Here is a 17,863-nt window from a genome sequence, read left to right on the forward strand (position 1 = left end):
TATAATGCATATAAAAATACTGCAAATACAAAATAAATTTATTCTTTCATTTCCATTATGCATCTATTAAAAATGTGACTTATCTCCACAAGAAATATCCTTATATATTATATAAATATATAGTATACATTATCTATGGGAAATGCAATTGACCTCAAAATATAAGTTAAAAATCAGGACTAATTTTTAATCTGAGATATTTTCAGTTGCTATATGAATAGTGATTCTCCATGAGCACAAATCTTTATATTCATTTTCCAACTCATTCTATCAGCAACTGTTAGACAGAAAAATTATACAATTATTTGATCAGAAAATATCTTAGTTTCTGCTTTGCAATGACAGTTTCAAATATATCCTCTCCCTTCTTCCTTCTCTCCCTCCCTTCCTTCTTACTAAATCAAACTACTTACAATGGACACATTCAAAAATTAAAACTTATAAACAATATCTGGTGGAACGGGAGTAAAATTCTACTGGGAAGCTTTACTATGAAAGAAACATGTTCAAAACCACCACATATAAAAGCCTTTCTGAGATCAAACATTTATTTAAGATGGGGAGGGAATAAGACTCAATCTCAACTCAGGAAATTAACTTTTTTACATTGACCACAAGATGAAAAATATACACCACCTTTTTGGGGAGAGGAGCAAACAGTCTTATAAGTGACAAGAAAGTACTGCCCTGTACCACAGGTGGGAAGATCTAAAACATTTATCATTTTAACTGTTTTGTGGTAATACCAAAAGTATCTCCAATATAAGTAAAATATACATTCAAAAACTGAAACAATAGCTGTGCTGATATAGATATGTAAAGTTTTTATAGTCTTAATCAGCAAGTTAAATTGTTATAGTATGGCTAACTAGGGTAAATCTAAAAGGTTTCTAACTGTAAACAATGGAAACAATTCTATGTAGGAAAGATACAGTATTTAATGTTAGTGAATTAAGTGTCACTTCAAAATTTCTCCTTTTATAGATATAATTATATATGATAAATATATTAAAAGAAACCTCTGAATATGAACAAGAGAAATTTTACTATTTTCAAGTTGAATAGAGCTGAATCAAATATCTCAAATACTGAATGAATACAAAATAAACACAAAAATTGAATAAAAATTATTTGTTTAAAAATGATTAAAGTTATCATCTACTACATTTTATAAACTGATTCTACAAATATATGGCTCTATGTACTACACAGTTGCAGGAACCTGGGTTTTTAAATCGGACACTATTAGTTTTTTATGAATACCACATGCGGGGAAAAACAGTAGAAAAGATATCAACTTTATTGCTTTATAAAGACAAAATTAATTACTTTCTCTAAAGAAATGATTTGTAGTTAAATAACCATTTACAGAATTAAGAGATCAACTTGATGGAACACTGTCTGGTTCTTCCTCATACTAAAGGTATTTATTACAGTTTTAAAACTGAAATATTACCAAGATAAATTTCCCAAAGACTACAACATCAAAACAAAACCTAAAATGTACCTAAAGTGTATCAGACCTGTGGCCTAATGTCAAGAAAAAGCTCCAAGCTTTGAGGATAATTACTTACCACATTTTGGTTAATAAGATGTGCCACAAATTTTGAAGCAGTCAGACAAAGTTGCTGAAAAGTGAAGGTAGAAAAAAGTTCATCTATAAACTAAAGCCAATTTTCATTTATCCTATAGCATCTACGACTTACTTACACACTCCATTTAAAATATGTAACATGTAGGATAATTTTTTTCATTAAGGTTAAATAATAAGGACTAAATACATGTGAAAGAATGCCATTTCTGGCAAAAACAGTTATAATTCTATAGCAATAGCCATCATTTTTGTAGCTCATTAGTGGCCACAGATATTTAATAGAACAAAGAAGTTCTCATGAAATATGCAGTTTAAAAAAAATAATTCCTATGTAGTAATCAACATTGCTCACTATTGTTGATATTAATTTTTTAGTCTGTCCTTGTGTGGCAATCTACTTATAATCCCATCATATATACCTTATCATTTCTTCGATAGCCTTTTCGAAAATTAAGAATTAATCTCTTGAGGATTAATTCTCCAATTTGTGGAAATTTTGAGTTGATAATCGCAACTAATGCTGCATAAACATGGGTGAAGATTGGAGAAGCACTTTGTGCTTGCAAAACAGATCTGGACAACAGGCCTCTGTTTAAAAAAAAAAGTCGACAATAATCACCAACTTAATTAGAGAATAAATATCTCAATTAAAATACAGTGATATTATCCCCCTATAAATAATCACAAATGCTAAATCAGAAATAAATTTACACCACTTTCCGTAGGGTGTATGTCTTCCTAATAAATAAAGACTGCTTTCGAGAAAATAAACTTCAATTTGAGCTTTTATAAAAGATACAGATTTTACCACAATATTTTCTTCGAATTTTTCTTGAAATGTAATTCTTCTTCTCCAGTTTGTTATACCTAGTTACAATGTGAGATTTTAAACTTCTTAGAAATAATTTAATATTTTCAAAGCAGTGAAAGAAAAAGAAAAAGGCCTGCATCAAAAGTACTAAGTTTAGACAATGTAAGATTTCCACTTTTGGTCCATTACTTTACGTAAATTAATGTGATTAAAGACAAATCTGAGCAGTTCCCATCATTAAACCTATTTTCAGTGAAATAAAAATGAAGATGTGAAATACTCATATGAAAGATAAAAAAAGCTCTGCGAGAATAATGCTGAAATGGTGACAGGAAAATAAAAGGTTCTCCTTTAATTCATTTTGAAATAAGCATGTTTCTATGTGTATTTGATAAGGAGAGAAGTGGGCTAAATAGTTGTTTTTAGCAATGTAATGACAAATAATTACTGGATTGCCAAAATGCAGGAAAACATTGTCTCGGTAGTTCTTATGTTCATGTATGACAACTAAATCGTTAGAGTAGAAAATGAGAAAAAAGAACTAATGAATTATAAGACCTTAAGCAACCCATATAACTGTTCTGAGTCTGCTTCTTTCTCAGTAAAATAAAAGAGCTCTACCTACTTTTGAGAACAATGGCTGCCTTTTGGTCACCTTTGTGCACCCCCAATACATGCTACATCTTAATTATACCCTCAAAGTTTTTTGAGATAAGAAATCAGGGTTGTGTGAAATGACACAAGAAAATAGCCTTCAGATTTTAACATAATATACAGAACAAACACAGGATATCTCTATTTCCTGACCCTTTTAAACACCACAATTTCTTAAAACCACATAGAAAATACTAAGTCATTCTCTTCTGCTTTTCTAAAATTTATTACTGATCTTCCTCATTTCTTTCCCATTCTCACTTTGAATCATTAGAAATTAAACTTGTCTGGGGTCATATATATGCACACACACATACATATATACATAACCACATATAGTCGATATTCCTCATAAGTCTAAATTATTTGGAAGTATTCAGTTAATAAATGTGCAAAAATTATTACATCACATCAAAGCTTCAAAAAGCAAAAACTCCATATAACCTCGAATAGTAAAGTACAGATTATTAGTTAATAGCTTATATTTTTATAAAAACTGCATTTTAAATATTTTCAACTTCCTTTGAAATAAAGTAGAATCAATGATTATTATTCATGTAGTGATTATGTTCCTTTAAAACAATACTATGAAGACTTCCAGTCAAGATGGAGACATAAGCAGATACATTTCATCTGCCTGCAGAATTATAAGAAGGATCAAAACTAACCCCAAAACAAAAAACTCCCAGAGATGCTAGAAAACTGAACTGTGTGGAAGTCCAATAATCAACTATTTAATGAATTCATTCAAAGGGTGGGTTGGGAGCAGAGCTGGGGAGCCAAGGGAGAAAGAATGCAGTGTGGCAATGGGTGGTCCCACGCTCATGTGTGGTGGATAAAAATCAGGAGGGTGCCTGGTGAGCCAGTGATCCCAGTCCCAGGCCAGACTGAGTAGCCCAGGGTTCCAGTGCCAGGAAAATAAAGCCCCATAACTTCTGGCTGTAAAAACCCATGGGGTTTAGGGGTAGCAGAAGAAACTGGTTGTTCAGAAGAGTCTGTTTAAAGGGCTTACATGGTCCTAGAATGTAAGCAAACCTACCCACTCTGGGAACAAACACTAGAGCAACAGCTAGAAGGGTACCAGTCACATATGGGAGGTGGGTAAATTGGCTCGGAATGGGGTGGGTATGGAGCAAGCCTTCAGCAGCCAGGCAGCAGCACTGTCCACTCTCCAACCCTTCCTTCACATTTAGAGCCACAAAGCTGTGAAGTAGGTTGTCCTGCCCTAACAAATACCTAAGGCTCCACCCCATAAAACTTAACAAGCGTGCCAAGACAGAGAGTCAAAGCAGCTCTACCTAATATACAGAAACAAACACAGGGAGGCTGCCAAATGGAGGAGACAAAGAAATATGATCCAAATGAAAGAACAGAATAAAACTCCAGAAAAAGAACTAAACGGAACAAAGATAACCAACCTATCAAATGTAGAGTTCAAAAGACACTGGTGATAAGGATGCTTAGAGACCTCACTGAGTACAGCAAAGCATAAGGAAGGAAATGAAGGCTACATTAAGTGAAATAAAGAAAAATCCATAGGGAAACAACAGTGAAGGAAAGTAAGCCAGGACTCAAATCAATGATTTGGAACATAAGGAAAAAATAAACAGTCAACCAAAAAAGAATGAAGAAACAAGGTATCAAAGTAACAAAGGGAGAATGAGAATACTCTAGGGCATCTTTAAAAGTGCCATCATCCGAATCACAGGGATGATGGAAGAAGAGGAAAAACAAGAAATTGAAAATTTATTTGAAAAAATAATGAAAGAAAATGTTCCTGATTTGGTGAAGGAAATAGACATACAAGTCCAAGAAGCACAGAGTCCCAAACAAGTTGGACCCAAGGAGGAACACAGCAAGACACAACACAATTAAATTACCCAAGATTGAAGATATGGAAAGAATCTTAAGAGCAGCAAGACAGAAGAAGTTACCTACAAAGGAGTTCCCTTAAGACTAGCAGCTAATTTCTCAATAGAATCTTTGCAGGCAAGACAGGACTGGCAAGAAGTATTCAAAGTAATGAAAAGCAAGGACATACAACCAAGATTACTCTATCCAGCAAAGCTATCATTTAGAAGGCAAGGGCAGATAAAAGTGCTTCCAAGACAAGGTAAAGCTAAAGGAGTTCATCACCCTTATTATATGAAATGTTAAAGGGACTTACTAAAAAAAAAAAAAAAAAAAGATAAAAACTATGAACATTAAAATGACAACAAACTCACAAGTATCAATAAATAAATCTAAACAATAAAACCGAAAACAAACTAAGCAAACAACTAGAACAGGAACAGAATCATAGATATGGAGATCATTTGGAGGGCTAACAGCCAGGAGAAGGAGGGGGGAGATTGGAGTGAAAGGTGTGGGGATTAGAAGCGTAACTGGTAGGTACAAAATGGACAGTAAGAATAGTGTAGGAAATGGAGAAGCCAAACAACTTATATGAATGACTCATGGACATGAACTAAGGTGGGGGGGAACTACTAGAGTGAAGGGGGGTACTGGGAAGAGGGGAGCAAAGGGGGTAAAATTGGGACAACTGTAATAGCATCAATAAAACATACTTAAGAAATAAATAAAAAATAATAAACTAGTATGAGATACCACAAATAAAATAGCTGATGCTTACCTTCCTCTAACTATGTTTTCTTGAAGAAGTTCTTGAATAATAATACCTATATTAGAAATGTTGACTTTGTTGATAAGACCATTGATTGACTTCTTTAGGGCTTCCCAACTCATCCTCTGGTATGCTAAGCTAAAAAGAATATATTTTAATAAAGATTAAAACTTAGTCAACAATCAAATGAGGTTATAATAAGAATGTAAAAAATATTTAGTTTTTTATTTTTAACGTGATTTTCACAAAATGATGCCGAAATGCTGTTAAATATTACTAAATAAACACATACACTATATCCTATGCTATTTGACTTTTATGTACACATAATGCTTATATACAGACTGCTTCCCTTTAGTAACATAGGACTACAAAGGATATGTAAGGATAATCTTTGTTCTTATGATCGTGATCATGCATACTGTCATTTGTAATGTTTAATTCATTAGTCAGATTCGGTACATGCTTACTTTATATTGTAGCAATTCATGAAACTTTATATTGTAACAATTCATGTAACAATTGTAACAATTCATAAAATATTCTCTGAGAATATTTTAAAATAAAAGCAATTATTTTTATTTCAAATAATTATCTGAAATATCCACATATAAATAAGAAAATTTTTGTTATGTCTCTTTTTGTAAAAGCATAACAGAAAAAAAATGTTTTAAACTACAATATAAAAATAATTATAGGAAAAAGGGAAAATCATGAGGCTGAAAAACTTCTAAATATTTTAAAGAACATCTGTACATTTATGCAGTAATTTCACGCTATATCAGCTGAATGTTAGTCATACTCTTTTTTAACTAAGATTTGAGGTAAATTCTTTAGACTAATTGGGTTTCTTTGGTTGAATGCAATGATAACAAAAACTTTTTAATATTAAAGTTCTAAAATTCTGTGGTTTTTATAATTATTTCTCTGTGAATATGATTTCAGATGCAGTCTTAATTTTTTATTTTTACATATTGCTCTCTGACGAAGCTGACAGACTTCTTGGAATAATATATACAAATACATAGGCTTACAAAAAATAGCAATCATACTGAAATAATAGTTTTTAAAAACATGAAAAGAGCAAAAGTTTGATATAGTATTCTCTGTGTTTCTTAACACATTAAATAATAAGAACTGGTAGTAAGCCTAGTAACTATCTTCAGGGAATCTACTTAAAGTTTCATTTACTGCTGACTGTCCACTGTATTCATGAAAAGACTTGGACTAGCAACAACGTTTCTGGTCCTTTCCAATTAGGACTGCCTTGGACCGGACTGCAGACAGTAAACACTTCTCACTAAGGCTGCCACTACTGCTTTCTATAAGAGCTACAAGCCTATAGGACCATGAAGCTACCACGAAGCACAGAAGCCATCTCCAAATCTCTTCTCCACATAAAACACCAGGCATCACTACCAAGTGCTGGAATGTGACACATAAACAGAACCTTGTAAGTTTTAAATTTAATGTTCTCTGATGTCGCTTTCTACTACATATTTATTTTAATTTAATTCACATTTTTGTACTTTATTTTATATGACATTTCTACTACAAGCTCATTCTTGAAACAAATTTAATTTCGTTTAAAGTTCTCAAGTTCTTTCAAGTTGCCATTAAAAAATCCAGGAAAGATGCAGGAACACTTTCTTGGCCCATCTAGAATCCATTTTTCTAAAAGTACAGCTATCTTCTAATTTTTTTTACTAACTCCCTGGCAACTGTGTGACCATTTCAATCTTGAACCATATTTTACCTAGATAGTATCTCTTTCTATTAGAGAAAAAGGTCTTAAAAACTTAGCTGTACTTTCCTATATAATGCCTCAACATCCCAATTACTTTGAAAAGGGAAGAAAAGGTATTTTGAATGTGAATATGCATACATGAATTTTGATTCTTTGCCTTGGTGTAGCAAAACATTATAGTCTACAATGTTATGGTCTAAAAAAGGAAGGAAAACAGAAAATTGTCTACTTAGCTTCATGGATTAGTTCAGGGGTTGGCAAACTATATGCATGAGTCAAATGCATCCCACATTCTGTAGACTGTCTGTACAAATAAAGCTTTATTGGAACTAAGCTACTCATCTGTTTATGTATTATCTATAGCAGTATTCCCAACAGAGCTGAGTAGCTACAACAGAGATAGAACAATAAACAAAGCCTTAAGTGTTTACTATCTGGCCTTTACCAGAAAAAGTATACCAACTCCTGGTTTGGTCAAACTGAAAAGATTCATTTTAGGTCAAAAATATCAGTACTTGATTATCCAGGAAAAATAGACACTACTTATATGCAAGCATGCAATTAGGAAAGAAATAATGTAAAAAGAGCTAAGAGATCTTTCCTCACATTTTTTAATTCATATGCATAAAAAAATAAAGAAGTTATGAGCTAATGTCAAGGCAAATAGCATGAAAACGCCAAAGAAGCTTATAGAGTAAAAAAGGAAAGAAGTCTAATTTGAGGGTTCTAACATCATTGCGGACTACTGTAAATTCTCAACAGTCAAGGTTAATTAGACCACAGTTGACTTTTTTTTCCAATGAGGGTATCTTTGCCTTGTACACTTAGTGAAAATCAACATGCCTGTTTTTATCTGTAATCTGTTCTTGCATCATCCTGAGCTTTGCAGGAGGAATATATGCTCCACCAGTACGAGTAAGAAGAGGATCCAGTTCATCTTTCTTCTTCTTTGCAGTAGGTTCATCCTGAGCAGAGGAGCTCCGGGTTACCAGTGGTTCTGGGCTTCTTCTCCCAGGGGATGGGGATTTCCGGGACCTTTTCCGTTCCACATCTCTCTCTCTTTCTCTGCGTTTTTCTCGGTCCCTACTTCTGTAACATTAAATTTTTGAAAATGGAGAAGACAATATGAAATACACTCTTAAATGTATTTCTGTATACTAAATGAGTGAAATCATAAGTGAGTCCCAGAAATTCAGACAAGGAAGTGGTTTGGAATGGTGAGAAAGTGCTTCACAGAAAAAATGTAACGTAAATTAGGTCTTTAACACTTGACAGAATTTATATTGAGGGCAGGAAGGGGAGAAGGGAGAGGGAAGGGAGACTGGCTTTCTGCAAATAGTAGAAGACAGAATAACTGCTAAAAAACTGAGCAAATGTGTCCAGGCCAGAATGAAAAGAACAGTATGGAAACAATAAAGAATCCTGTGTAATAATAGCTGAAAGGAAAAGTTCAGCAACACACTAACTTTTTAATATTGGGGATTCATCGCTAGTTTTTGAGTGGGATAGTTACATGAAAATGTTTTAAGAAGACAAATTGGCCTATGATATAAATAATGAATTAAATAAAAGAGAAAGCAGGGTTATTTCCAATACTGACAATTTAAGAGAAAAATTATTGTAGAAAATGTAACATTTGAAATTATTCTTGACACAAGTGGTATTTTTATTAGAAATCTCAGAACATTAGAAGTTCCTGTGTATTTCAGACAATTTTCAAAGAAAATCAATCATTTCCTAGCCACAATTACTCTTCCCTACTAATGTAGGTGAGTATCCTTTCTTAAGCTAACACTTTAAAGTAATCAAAATATTGTTCTCTGAAACTATCAAGAACTATCAGAAAAAGGTATATATCCTTGCTTTTTATTACTTTTCCCTAGAGATGAGTTTGTCCACTTAGCTATTATTTACATATACTTCCTTGGAAACTCAGAGCATTCTGCTCATGCTCTGTATTACCAGAAGTTATATAAGCAAAGTAGAAGCAGTTTCCTATTATCACCATACAGATTTTTAATATTTATTTATTTGTTTGTTTGTTTGTTTTATTGGAAGGGAGGGAGAGAATATCAATGTGTGGGTGTTTCTCATACATTCCCTACTGGGGACCTGGCCCACAACCCAGGCATGTGCCCTGACTGGGAATCAAACCAGCAACTCTTTGGTTCACAGGCCAGCACTCAATCCACTGAGCCACAGCAGCCAGGGCAGATTTTTTAAAATTTATTGAATATTAGAGACAAAAAGAGAAAGAGAAACATTGATTTGCTGTTCCACTCCTTATGGATTTACTGGTTGCTTCTTATATGTGCCCTGACCAGAGATGGAACACACAGCCGTAGCGTATTGGGACAATACTCTTAACTAAATGATCTATCTCGCCAGGACCAAATACATTTTTTCTATAGTTAAAATTTCTAATACTAACCGTGACTCCATGCTACCATCATAAGAACGTCCTCTTCTTGAACGCTCATAATCTGACCTGCTGTAATCGAAGTAATCTCTATCCCGAGGGGATCTTTCTGGTTCTGCATGTCTAATATAGAAAATAAAAAAACCAAAGTTGAAAACAACTGTTACATATTTAAGAAAGTCATTCATTCATAATGTAAAACAACTCTATGGCTAAAAAAATGTGCTATCAAATTTTTAAGAGACAGCTCATTTTTTATACCCATTCATTCAGTCTCAATTATAAAAGATTTCAGTCTGTGTACAATAAAATCAACTCTGGAATTCATGTAATCAAATTTGCCATCCTGATTCACACTGTACTTAGTAAAGGATATATAGATATCACATATAGTTAGCATGAAATCTATACTGCAAATGCTTTCTGGTCTCTATAAAGACCAATTTAACTCCACTGCAAAAGACTTTATTAGCTATTAACTTTGAAACTACGTTTTTGGACAGCAGTGGTAGTGAACTGAAATTACTAGCACACAAGGATGAGTAGTATAAGACCTGCTATTTGAATTTTAAGAGTCAATACAATCAGAGAATCTCAAGAGAAGTGAAACACACACTGACATAATATATAGTAACACAATCCATATTTTACATACATGTCTATGATTAATTTATATACAGTCATAGACCTATGTGTGTTTGTGTGTAGAGAGATTTTAAAAAAATAGACAGTAGGTAACTGATGAAAGATGGTAAATAGTTGCAAACCACTGTAATTAATTTATCCATTAAACAAAGGTTTTTAGAGACAGCAGAGTGGAAGAAGAAAAAAGTGCATATGAAGTGAGGAAGAGATTAGAGAAATGAAATTATTTTTAATGGTCACAGTTTACTAAGAGAAATAACTGAAGTCCCCTGTGAATGCATAATGAATATAATGGTGATATTTCTGGATCTTTGATCTTAACATGATTATGATGATATATAAAAATATTTTAAAGACTATAAAGACCTATTTAAAGGTAAAGAACAGTAGTAACAATGAAAAGCAAAGCCTCAAGATAATGTGATTTCAACTCAATTTTCCATTTTATACACTCCTTCTATCTCATATTGAAGATATTAAAGTTCTTCACTCTCACTTAAAGAATTACTTAAAATCTAGAAAGTTTAGAATAGTCAGTCAAGAATGATTTATTCTCTGGCACTTGGCTACTGTAAATTGTACTGCTGTGAACATAGAGATGCATAGGTTCTTCTGAATTGGTGTTTCAGGATTCTTAGGGTATAATCCCAGCAGTGGTATATCTCACCTATAACTGGAACCTAATCAACAAAACAAGCAAACAAAATATAACCAGAGACATGGAAATAAAGAACAAAGTGACAGTAACCAGAGGGGAGGAAGGAATGGAATAAAGGGGGAAAACAGGGGAAGGGCCATCAAGGAACATTAGTATAAAGGGCACATGGACAAAGCCAAAGGGGGTAGGTTCAAGGGTGGAAGACGGGGATAAGTGGAGTAGGGGGCAGGTTGGGGAAAAATGGAGATAACTGTACTTCAACAAAAAATTTAAAAAATAATTTTTTACAAAAAGAATGATTTGCCCTCAAGCCCACTCAAGTAATATTCTTTATAAAACCATAAAAAGAGAAGTTGTTCAAACTAAAATTAGAAACCTAAGAACTAAGTGATTTCTTAAGTTTATTATAAAATATTTAAATTGAATTCATTACACAGAAAACTGTTTACCTATCCTCTGGAGAGACGGTCCTCTGATATGAATTACTGTTTTCCCTTCTGTCATGACCTGAAGAATGCTTTCAAAGGGGAAAAAAGAGGAAGCATTTAAAAAATTATGTTAAAAAATACATACACAATGAAATATGCATCTCAGAAAATTGAAAGTGCTTTGGAATTACTTCGAAGTATTTTGTAAAAATCCATTTTTGCAATGGAGCAAATACCCTTTTTAACCCAAAACATTTAAGGTAGATAAAAATTTTTCAAATTTTCAATGCTACTTAGATGATATTTTATTTATTAAGTTTATATAAACTATAAACTTATAGAACACCATTTCTATAAAAACATCTCCTGTTGAAAAATAAGATCAAAGCTTTCTTTTGGTAAATTACATGACTTAGGGCCAGATGTTTTCTAGCAAGAGCTCACTCTTGTGGTTATGCCCAAGTCTTAACTCTGAACTTATCTACTTATTCCTTTGGCTTATAATAACCACCACTTTAGTCCAGGTTAAAGAACCTAGATAAAATAAATGATTAGAAGAACAAACTTTTATATGTTTATGAAATTCATTTTTGTTTTAGGGAAACATTGAGTGGCTGATATGTATGGCACTACATTAACTCTAAGGATTTGAAATATTTGATTCAAAAGACACAGCTCCTATGTCAAATCCTTTGAAAAGGAACTGACATACAAATAACTTCAATGTACCATGAGATTGAAGAGACATGTCACATGAGACAGAGACATGAATCATCTAGTTTGTGAACATATCCTAACTTAAAAATCCAAATATATTTAAGAAGCCAAAATACTTATCTCTATAAGTAGGTGAATTGTTTTATAGCACTGGTCAACATTTATATTCATAAGCTTTTTAAAAAAATTAAAATAATTTCATTAACCTAAGAAAAACAGTAAATTTAAAAAAGTTATCTTAATCTTAAAATCTAAAAAGTAAAACAAATAATGAGTAATGTGTTTTGTATACTTACATCCTTGTCTCCTTAAGAGGAAAAAGGTACATTTAAAAATAGAAAATTATACTGCATAGAAAATAAACAACTGCTCAAACTTCCTCTTATTTTATGATGATGTGATTAATAGAAGTTTTAGTCTAACATTATCACAAGTAAATTCCCAGTCTCATTAACTACTGAATTTTTCAAATAGTATACACAAACCAGATTCACCCATGTAAGTAAATAAGCATGTGATCAAATTTACAATTTACAGTAGCTACAGTTAGGCTGTTATTTTATATTCAATGCAACCATCTTAAAACCCTGTTTCTAATGTGTGTAAGAAAGCTTTAAAATTATTTCACTTAGCAACACAATAAAGTAGAAAAGTTCAACATGTATACATAGGTTTCTATAAAACCTGACTTTAATATTTTAAGCCAAATATGGAGCACAAGATTCATTCAATTCATGGAAACATCAAACATAGTATTTACTGGTGATTTACTGTAAGACAAAGCCCTTCCTGTGTAGACACTCTGAAGGATACAAAAGAAAAGCCCTCAAGAAATTTATGATCTTAAAGGAAAAAGATTATAAAGCTTTCCAAAATTAAACATCAGATTACATGTTGCTGAGAGAGAGAGAGAGAGACAGAGAGAGAAGGAAAAAAGAGGAAAACAAGGAGGAAGAGAGAAAGAGATAATAAAACTGCAAATTCTACTTTTTTTTTACAAGGCAGTGCAATTATTTTGATTACATTAGAGAGATGGCCTCAATTCTGTGCTAATGATCTTTAACACATCTCCGCAACATCTGTTGTGAGCAAGAAGGAGAAACCAAAAATATTGAAGTCGTGAATAGGGATTTCATAAATGCGATCAAGTTAACAGATGACTGGCACAGGCGGATGTGCTAGCAGGAGATCTGGAGTATGGCACGATCACTGTTACAGAGTACTGAGGGGTGACAGAGGGTAGGGGGACCTGAACTGGGCTTTAGTTGCTGAATAGGATTTCATTAAGCGAAAAATCATTTTGAGGTATGATTCAAGTAATAATAAGCAGAATTTCTCGATTTCCTTTATCATAGAGTTTAGACTGTAAATCAGAGCAGTAGTTGAAAATAACATATTGCCAAAATTACCTTAAAAATTCTCTAAGTTGTTTATCTAGCAAAACAAATACAGTACATCATTCAATCACTTGTAGTCTATCAATGCAAAAAGCAGTACAAGGAGGTGAGTGAAGCAGGGAGCCTGAGTAAAGAGGCTCTGAGCATCCATTAGGCTCAGGGAGCAAATCTTCAAGAGCAAGGGACAGGAGGGCCTGAAGTAGGTAGGGGGCTTGCTTCCAGTTACCCAAGGAAGCTACAGTTAAGACTCAATGTGAAAACAAGGGATCCTCAGCTCCAACCTCTTGAACCTAACAGATGAACCCTCAGCACATCAAGGAAAGATCTGAGCCTCACCTGAGGTAACACTGAGTCCATCCCAGATAGTGGACCTGTTGGTGGCTAGCAAGATAGAGAGCGGGAGGCACAGTAAACTGAGAAGTGGGCCATGGCCAGCTAGCTCAGTTGGTTAGCACATCATCCCAATATGCCAAGGTTACAGGTTTGATCCCTGGTCAGTGCACATACAAGAAACAACCAATGAATGCACAAATAAGTGGACCAACAAAGCAATGTTTCCTTCTCCCACTCTTTCAAATTAATTTTAAAAAATTTTTTTAATAAAACTGAGAACTGACTGGGAGGTCCAAGCCACTACTACGTGTAAAGGATGCGCTGACTGAAGACACCCACTCCTAGGTGGAGGGGGTATCACAGAGGACCCTGAGGAACACAAAAGGGAAAGGTGGAGAAGCACAGTCTAAGAGGAACAGGAAAAAGACTCTGACAGTGATTAAACACTTCTCTCTCTATATAAAAGGTTTCAGTCTAAATCTGAGTGCCCTAATCTAACATGGCTCAGTCAAGAGTCAGTTCCACACAAGGTCTTCTTATGTCCCCAGCTCCTAATACCATCTGCCACTTACTAGGCCCACAATTAATTGTTTGAGTCCCAGTGGAACAATGAATACAAGTCCCAAAGAGGCAGATTTCAGTTAACTACATATAAAAGTTGTCTACTGACACATGGAGCTACCTTAGAGATGGCAAGCCTCCTGCCCAAGGAGATATGTAAGCACAGGTGGGATGTCTACCAAACAGGAAGGCTGGAGAACATGTCTTCTCATAGTCGAAAGAATTTAGAAATGATGGCGGCAGAGCCTGCCTCAGTCTGTAAGTCTATCAATTTAGTTTATTAAGCACTTAGCATGCACCAGGTTTTCTACCTGGTGCCTGCTGTTAAGGAGCTCACGATGTACTGGTTCTCTTTAAAGGAGGGTTACAGGTACACAGATCATGGAGAAGAGGAAAGGAGAGGTGCCTAGATTTATAATTAAATAAAAATATGCCTTCTCCTTTAATCACTCTGAGACCCAGGAAGTGATGTGCCTGCTTGTAGATCCATGAAGTTGAAAAGAAAAAGAAGTGAAATGGTTTGATCTCCCACTAAGTCCACCCACAGCAGGGAAACAGTTCTGAAAGGAATTGGACTTACTGACCTGTGACTGCTCTGCCCTCATCTCCTACTATGCTCCCCTTTTCATAAACTGCTGCAGCCATGCTAGACTCTTTGTATTTGCACTTGCTGTTCCCTCTGCCTGGCACATGCTTCCCCCAGACATCTCCATAGCTAACTTCCTCATATCCTTCAAGTCTCTGCTTAAATGGTTACTTTTTCAATGGGGCTTCCCTATTAAAAATTGCAACCTCCAACGATACGGATCAACCCTGACCCATTTCTTCTATTCATAAACACAAGTCTAGCACTTAACACTCCAACATAATTTACTTACATTTTAAGTTTTACGATTTTTTCGTCTCCCCCCACTAGAATACAAACTCCATGAGAACAAGGATTCCTGTTTTGTACACCTTTGTAACCAAAGTATTTAGAACAGTCACTAAGACACAGTAACAATTCGGCAGATATGTGTTGAGTGAATACATGTCTACAGGAGAATACAGGGATAAAGAGCTCACTTATACATGTGAACTATGCAACAAAAGGCTTACCTATAGGCAGATCTGCAGGAACTGTGACCAATTGAGGACACAGTTAATTACATGCTCATTCAAGAAGGCATGTTCTTTAAGAATGGTGGAATTTCCTGCTGATACTATTTTTGTTTTTCATGTGCCCATTCACATGCACTTCGTTGACTGATGCAGATACTAATGAGCATGTGTACACACACACACACACACACACACACCCTGTATGTTCTGTCAACTGTCATTTCAAACACTATTACTCCCATTTGACCAAGTATCTACATTTGAAATTGTGCAGGTTATAGCTCAGGTGTCTGCTTCTAATGTCCAAATTCTATAAATGCATTTTTGTTTAAAGGATAGGTAATTAACTATAAGTTCACTTTTTAATTATAAGTTTCAAGCACTTACTTTTATCTGTGCCACACTACTTTTCATCTTCTGTTGCCAACGGATCCTATAAATCAGCTCGTCCAAATAACAAGTACCAAATGGTATGAACTGTCTGACAGTTTACTTTTTCTGTCTGCAAGGGTCACCTATAAAATATACCAAAAAACACTATGTTAACTTTGACCACTTTAGTTTTGTGAATCAATAGGTTGAGATACAATTAACAACTTAAAAATCTAAAAAATCCTTAAATAGTTCCATGTAATGTATATAGAGAATACATATTAGTAGAAATGATGCTGAAAAATGAGCAAATAGTAAAAAGGACACATTATGCACAATAAAGTATTTTATTCTAATGACTGATAGGAACAAAAGTTAGTAACTGATGTCAGATAACTTTATTCAACTTGTCCTCAGTGAGGGATACTTATATCTACATCATAAAACAGCACTGTGACATTATTAAAAAAAAAAACAAGTGAACAGAGGAAACAATTATAAGAGAAACTTTGTATAAACTGAACATAAATTGTCCAATGTTTCTATATAAACTAAAAATGAAATACCCAATGTTCTTGTAATAATGATCACTCAGAGATAAATATACTTTGCATGAAAATATAAGATGCTATAGCAATCAAGTCTTAATATGATTTACCAAAGGCACAAGGCTTCAGACATATGCACTTATGAGAACCAGGCATTTGGTTCAGAATAAACGAAGTCATCAACATTAAATGCTAAAATAAAATGTGTTTCAATATCCATCTGTTAAATTTTAGGAATTTTTGAAAAATTCTGAATGTTATGTTTATATAGAACTGTCATTTAAGTATTTTATTGGAATTATATATCTAAGTGGTATAATTATGGTTTATGAAAACTGCATATTTAAGTGGTTTTTAGTATGGTATATAGAAACAATTACAAAAACAAAATGAAATAGATGAAAATAAAATTAAAAAACAGATAATCTAGAGCAAGAACTGTGCTCAGTACCAAAATAATTGAATACAATCACGAAAAAATTTTAATTTGAATGCCAGAAAGGATGTTATAGATTATTTTCTTTTTTTTTAAATCCTCACCCAAGGATATGTTTATTGATTTTTAAGAGCGAAAGAGAAAGAGAGAGAGAGAAATGTCAACGTGTGAGAAAAACATCAATTGGTTGCTCCTGTACGCAGCCTGACTGGGAAATGAACCTGCCACCTAGGTATGTGCCCTGACCAGGAATTGAACCTGCTATCTTTGGGTGCATGAGACAGTGCTCTAACCAAATGAGCACTCTGGCCAGGGCCAATTTCTTCTTCCTAAACATCAGAGTACTGAAGGTCAGGTAAGTCATTTCAATGACCTAAGTAAGCTATAGTAGTGGTGAACATTAAGTAGAAAGGTAACTTGAGGACATCCAATTAAATATTCTTCATTAGACCATGTACACAAACAACCTCAACACTATAAAGTAACACAGGGCTGCTACCATTTAAACAGATGGGGACATAGAGGACAACTAAGTGAAGGAAAGTTTCTATTACAATGGTTAGCATGATATCAAGGTTAGTATACGAAATATACACGAGAGTCTTTACAAATTTATCAATGTATAAAATATAATTTCAATCTAAAGCACACTACCTCTGACATATTTGCAGCTGCAGATAGGCTAATGTGCAGCTAGAGGACTCCCAGATGGGAGGGAGCCAAAGAAGGGGAGCTCAAAGTGCTGGTTATGAACTCTCCCGAATCTGACTCTTCCTGTACCAACACATGCACAAAACAGAGTCCTGCTAAGGATCAAAG

General features: G+C 34.0%; 1 protein-coding gene across 3 annotated transcripts in view; it reads right to left on the reverse strand.

The window, feature by feature from the left end:
• Positions 1–17,863, reverse strand: part of CWC22 (CWC22 spliceosome associated protein homolog) — a 54,998-nt gene that overhangs the window by 25,832 nt on the left and 11,303 nt on the right. For all 3 annotated transcript variants that reach the window (XM_053665199.1, XM_037130043.2, XM_053665200.1), the window contains exons 2-8: positions 16,076–16,203; positions 11,601–11,668; positions 9,861–9,971; positions 8,273–8,518; positions 5,692–5,820; positions 2,014–2,182; positions 1,575–1,628 (exon numbers count right to left, since the gene is read on the reverse strand). In XM_053665199.1, coding sequence (XP_053521174.1) covers positions 1,575–1,628; positions 2,014–2,182; positions 5,692–5,820; positions 8,273–8,518; positions 9,861–9,971; positions 11,601–11,668; positions 16,076–16,102 — 804 coding nt within the window. In that variant the 5' untranslated portion in view covers positions 16,103–16,203. The remainder of the gene's footprint in view (positions 1–1,574; positions 1,629–2,013; positions 2,183–5,691; positions 5,821–8,272; positions 8,519–9,860; positions 9,972–11,600; positions 11,669–16,075; positions 16,204–17,863) is intronic.

This window comes from Artibeus jamaicensis, unplaced genomic scaffold, assembly GCF_021234435.1.
Source record: "Artibeus jamaicensis isolate MK-2021 breed Jamaican fruit bat unplaced genomic scaffold, CSHL_Jam_final contig_391, whole genome shotgun sequence".
Classification (NCBI taxonomy): domain Eukaryota; kingdom Metazoa; phylum Chordata; class Mammalia; order Chiroptera; family Phyllostomidae; genus Artibeus; species Artibeus jamaicensis.